General features: G+C 44.3%; 1 protein-coding gene across 1 annotated transcript; it reads left to right on the forward strand.

Annotated features, from left to right (window-relative positions):
• The first annotated feature begins 2,766 nt into the window (after positions 1-2,766).
• Positions 2,767-3,314, forward strand: K441DRAFT_669744 (uncharacterized protein). The gene is given in 2 exon segments (XM_067650180.1): positions 2,767-2,919; positions 2,933-3,314. The coding sequence occupies 1 exon segment, from the start codon at positions 3,041-3,043 to the stop codon at positions 3,308-3,310; it is 270 nt and encodes an 89-aa protein (XP_067497534.1). The 5' UTR covers positions 2,767-2,919; positions 2,933-3,040; the 3' UTR covers positions 3,311-3,314.
• Positions 3,315-4,303: the final 989 nt, after the last annotated feature.

The following is a 4,303-nucleotide window of genomic DNA, read 5'->3' on the forward strand; positions in this document are numbered from 1 at the left end:
GCAACCTTATTTATTAGAGCTTAACTAAAAGCAAGCGCGTTACTTAAAGCGTTCTAGTGTTAGAGATATATAGAATAGTTAGCGGAGTTAATATAGCAATTACAATTAGAACTACCCTTAAGATAATTACAGACCGGCTTAAACTTCTCGCTATCCCTATAATCGTATACACCGACTTATATTCCCTCTACGAGTGTTTAGTTAAGCTTAGTACTATAAAGGAGAAGCGTCTTATAATCAATATTATGGTACTTCGGCAGTCCTATAAGTATTAAGAACTCTTTAAGATCTAATAGATTAATGGCTAAGATAACCTAGTAGATGTAATGATAAAGGCAAACCTAAATAAGGTACTAGAGATATTTATTAACATAAATACTTTATATATACAAGTTAAAGGTTAGGTTAAGAGGGAAATTTAGAAAAGTTAAGATCTTATAGAACTTCAACTGCCGGTTAAAGTTGTTTAATTAGTTAGATTCTTGCTAAGAGCGCCGCGCCTAATCGATTTAGGTAGCGGTGTGGACTTCTACCAACTAATTAGGATTTTCCATGCCCGGCATAGAAAATCGCTATTGGCTCGCTTACTACTAGCGTTTTAGCGGCCTACCCGTCTTCGCGTTATCCACTAAATTCTGCTAACTACCGCATTGTCGTATATTGTCTGGTTTTGTTATATACTATCTGTTTATATATATATATATAGCAACCATAAAAAGAAGAGTTGCCAGTGTTGGGAATGAGGCAAGTTGCCGTCGCATGAAGCATATTGCCGTCACGTGTCGACGTGGCCCTAGCGTGGTGAGGAACCTTAAGTTCCTCACCCCTTTCCTCATTCCTATTAAAAAGAATTAACCAACATCACTGTAACCCTACTCGAGTAGTCGTTATTAGTGAGTCACCCTGTGTTTCTAACAGGTCTATTTATATACTATCTATAAAAATAATAGGTCTAAGGTATAGAACTTCCATTTTATAGAATTTATATTTATCTATATCTAATTATAGGCTAGCTTTACGTAGGGCTTCTAAAATAAGGTTAATATATTTCTTATACCCCTATATTGCTACTAGCTTCCTATAGGGCGTAGTATATAATAGCCACTGCTAGCTCTAAGGACCTTACCCCTTAACTAGGCTCTGACCTTTAGTGCACCTAGTAGGCAGGTAGGATTACACTTTAGCTAAAGAGACTATTATATAGCTTGAGAGAACAGATACGCGTATCAGTATATTAACAGACAGAACCGTTCGCCTCTAGGGCGACTCGCCGGTAAAATATACTTAAGGAGTAAACAGGAGTTACTTAGGTGGGAGAGGCAGTAGCTTAGCCTTGTCTGTAGAAGGTATACCTAACTATATTACAGGATACAGCTACGACGCCCCCGTAGGATTATATTAGTAAGCGCGAAGATAGGAGTTACGACCCCTAGAAACGGCAGCTTATACCTACACCGGCGGAAACAATAAAGAAAGGTATAAAACTAGAGGCTATAGAAGGCTCCTAAGCTATATAAAAGCGTACCAACTCTAGGAGGAAACTCTTATATAAACTACTAGGGGGCAGACTAGTACTTAGGTAATACCGTTATAAGATATCCAAAAGAACTAGTAAAACTCCCTATAATTAGTAGTAGCAGCTAACTGCTTATAGATTAGGATTAAAGCACTAGAAAACTGGGGTAGAGGCCTAAATAAGTAGGTATATTAAACTCTACTATATTACTAGCTAATATATAACTACCTATATAAACAAAAGAATAGTTTTAAAAACTACCTAACATCTTCTTACCTAGGCAACTAACCTAGGGCTATAAGCCAGCGCTTATACTTGCTAGTAGAAGTAATAGGAACCTAAGGGGACGACAGGGCACTTCTATACTTATTCCGCTCTAAGACTATACTAGCAGCGAGGGCATAGGAAGAATTTCAACACCGTTAACTACATTTAGCGACGTTAATCCTCCCTTTCTACGCAGCGGCGTTAACCTTTCTCTAGGTAGCGACGTTAATCTAAAACGGACTAAGAAAGAGCTAAGGGCACCCTTTTCTAGGTAGTAACGTTAATCCAAAACAGATTAAAAAAGAAATAGGACGAACCTATAAGGTTAGGCTAGAACGGACTTAGATATAGGTATTAGTTAAGATAAAAGGATAACAAGTTTAGTTAGTAGGCGGCTAAGGGATAATAGCTACGCGGCGTTAAGTTATTATAGGCCCACGCCTATAAAACACGGTCAGCCTATTATTACAAAAGCGTTATAGGTAACACGAAGCAGCTAGTAACGGCTATAGGGTATAGTATATAATAGCAGTAACGGATAACTCTAGGAACCTTACCCCTTTACTAGGCTCTAACTCCTAGTGGACCTATCTTAAAGAAAGGATTAACACCTTATTAACAACACTATCTATATAGCCTAAAAGGACGGACGTATGTGTCGGTTTATCTAGGCAGGGGTAGGCTATAAGGATAGGCTTATAGAGCAAATTAGGTGTATATAGGCAGTAGTGTCACGGGACTCACACGCTCTCACGTCCCTGTGCGTTTTGACGTTCTTGACCCGTGCTTACGTTCGTCCCGAGACACCTACGCACGTTCCCCTATAACCCCTATTTATACCCGACCTGGCATATGAAGAATCTTCTTCTTCATCCAAATGTCTTTGTATCAACCACGCATAGTTACGCGTACGTAGCCTTCTTTAATTACTACCCTGTTTAGTACATTGTATTCCAGCTCGTGCCTACTTCCGTGACACTACATTTGGATCCCTTTTCAACGTACCTGGCGGGCCTGTGGGCTACTAGTCGCGGAGCATGCCTTTCTACGCCTACGGGGTAGATACAGGAGCTGCTGGCTGCGGGTAGACTAGGACGCTGGGGTTCTGAACTGGTACGACAAGACACCACGCCGATACGCCTGTGGAATTACGACCTGCCGACAAGATATCGCGCCGATACGCCTGCGACCTCGATGGCTTGCACCCTACTGCTACCGCTTACGAACAGGCACGTTACTGCCCCTCGGTTTGACCTGATGGCTCGCATCCTACTGCTACACGAACACGAACACGAACACGGAAGCTGGTATCTTACTACTGTCCTACCGACCTNCACGCACTGCCCTACGTACCGACAAGACCTCGCGCCGATACGCCTGCGAAACGACCCCGATAACCCGTCGTGCCGATACGCCTACGACCCTATCGCTTGCATCGTACTGCTGCCCGAACACGTCGCTTGTATTGTACTGCTACCTGAACCGACAAGCCTCGTGCCGATACGCCTACGAGCCGAACACGACTAGGTAGAGCCTCGCTCCCTAGACCCCCGAACCCGTCGCTTGCATCGTACTGCTGCCTGAACCGACAAGCCTCGTGCCGATACGCCTACGAGATGCCCCGTCGCTGGCACCGTACTGCTACCACATGAACTGATAAGCTCCGTGCCGATTCGCCTACGGAACCCGAACACGTCGCTAGCACCGTACTGCTACCCGAATCTGATAAGATCCCGTGCCGATATGCCTACGAGACGACCCTATCGCTGGCACCGTACTGCTACCACATGAACTGATAAGCTCCGTGCCGATTCGCCAACGGAACCCGAACACGTCGCTAGCACCGTACTGCTACCCGAATCTGATAAGATCCCGTGCCGATATGCCTACGGAACCTGCGCTGGCACCGTACTGCCACCGATAAGAACCTGCCTACAATACGAATACTGCACCGCACTGATAAGAACCTGCCAAGAATATGCCTTACCACGACCACGAACACCGTACTAACCGTACTATACTACCGTTTAGGCCGATAAATACTGCCTAAAACGCCCATTTTGGACTAAAAATTAGGGTAATTTTTTAGGGGGACCTGGAGTATAGGAAGGGAAGGCCGTAGAGCTGCTAGAAGCGAGAAAGGGACTATATGAGCTTTAGTAATGCGTCTCCAAGCGGCGAGGACAGGAGTGTAGCTGGCGACGGAAGCTAGGCTATGCTTTGGGCCTAACAAGTTAGTGGCCTAATGATTAAACATGGAAGGACCGAATTGGAGGAGCCTATGCAACGGAGGACGTAGAAGGGCGGAGAAGGCTGACAAATTTTTTTTTTTCCTATATTGGGTTTTTTTCTGGTATATATGACACGACACGCCTTACAGGAGCTCGGAAGTAAGGGGGGGGTATTGTTACGGGACTCACACGCTCTCACGTCCCTGCGCGTTTTAACGTTCTTAACCCGTGCTTACATTCGTCCCAAGACACCTACGCACGTTCCCCTATAACCCCTATTTATACCCAA

Source organism: Cenococcum geophilum (genome assembly GCF_001692895.1).
Source record: "Cenococcum geophilum 1.58 unplaced genomic scaffold K441scaffold_75, whole genome shotgun sequence".
NCBI lineage: Eukaryota > Fungi > Ascomycota > Dothideomycetes > Gloniales > Gloniaceae > Cenococcum > Cenococcum geophilum.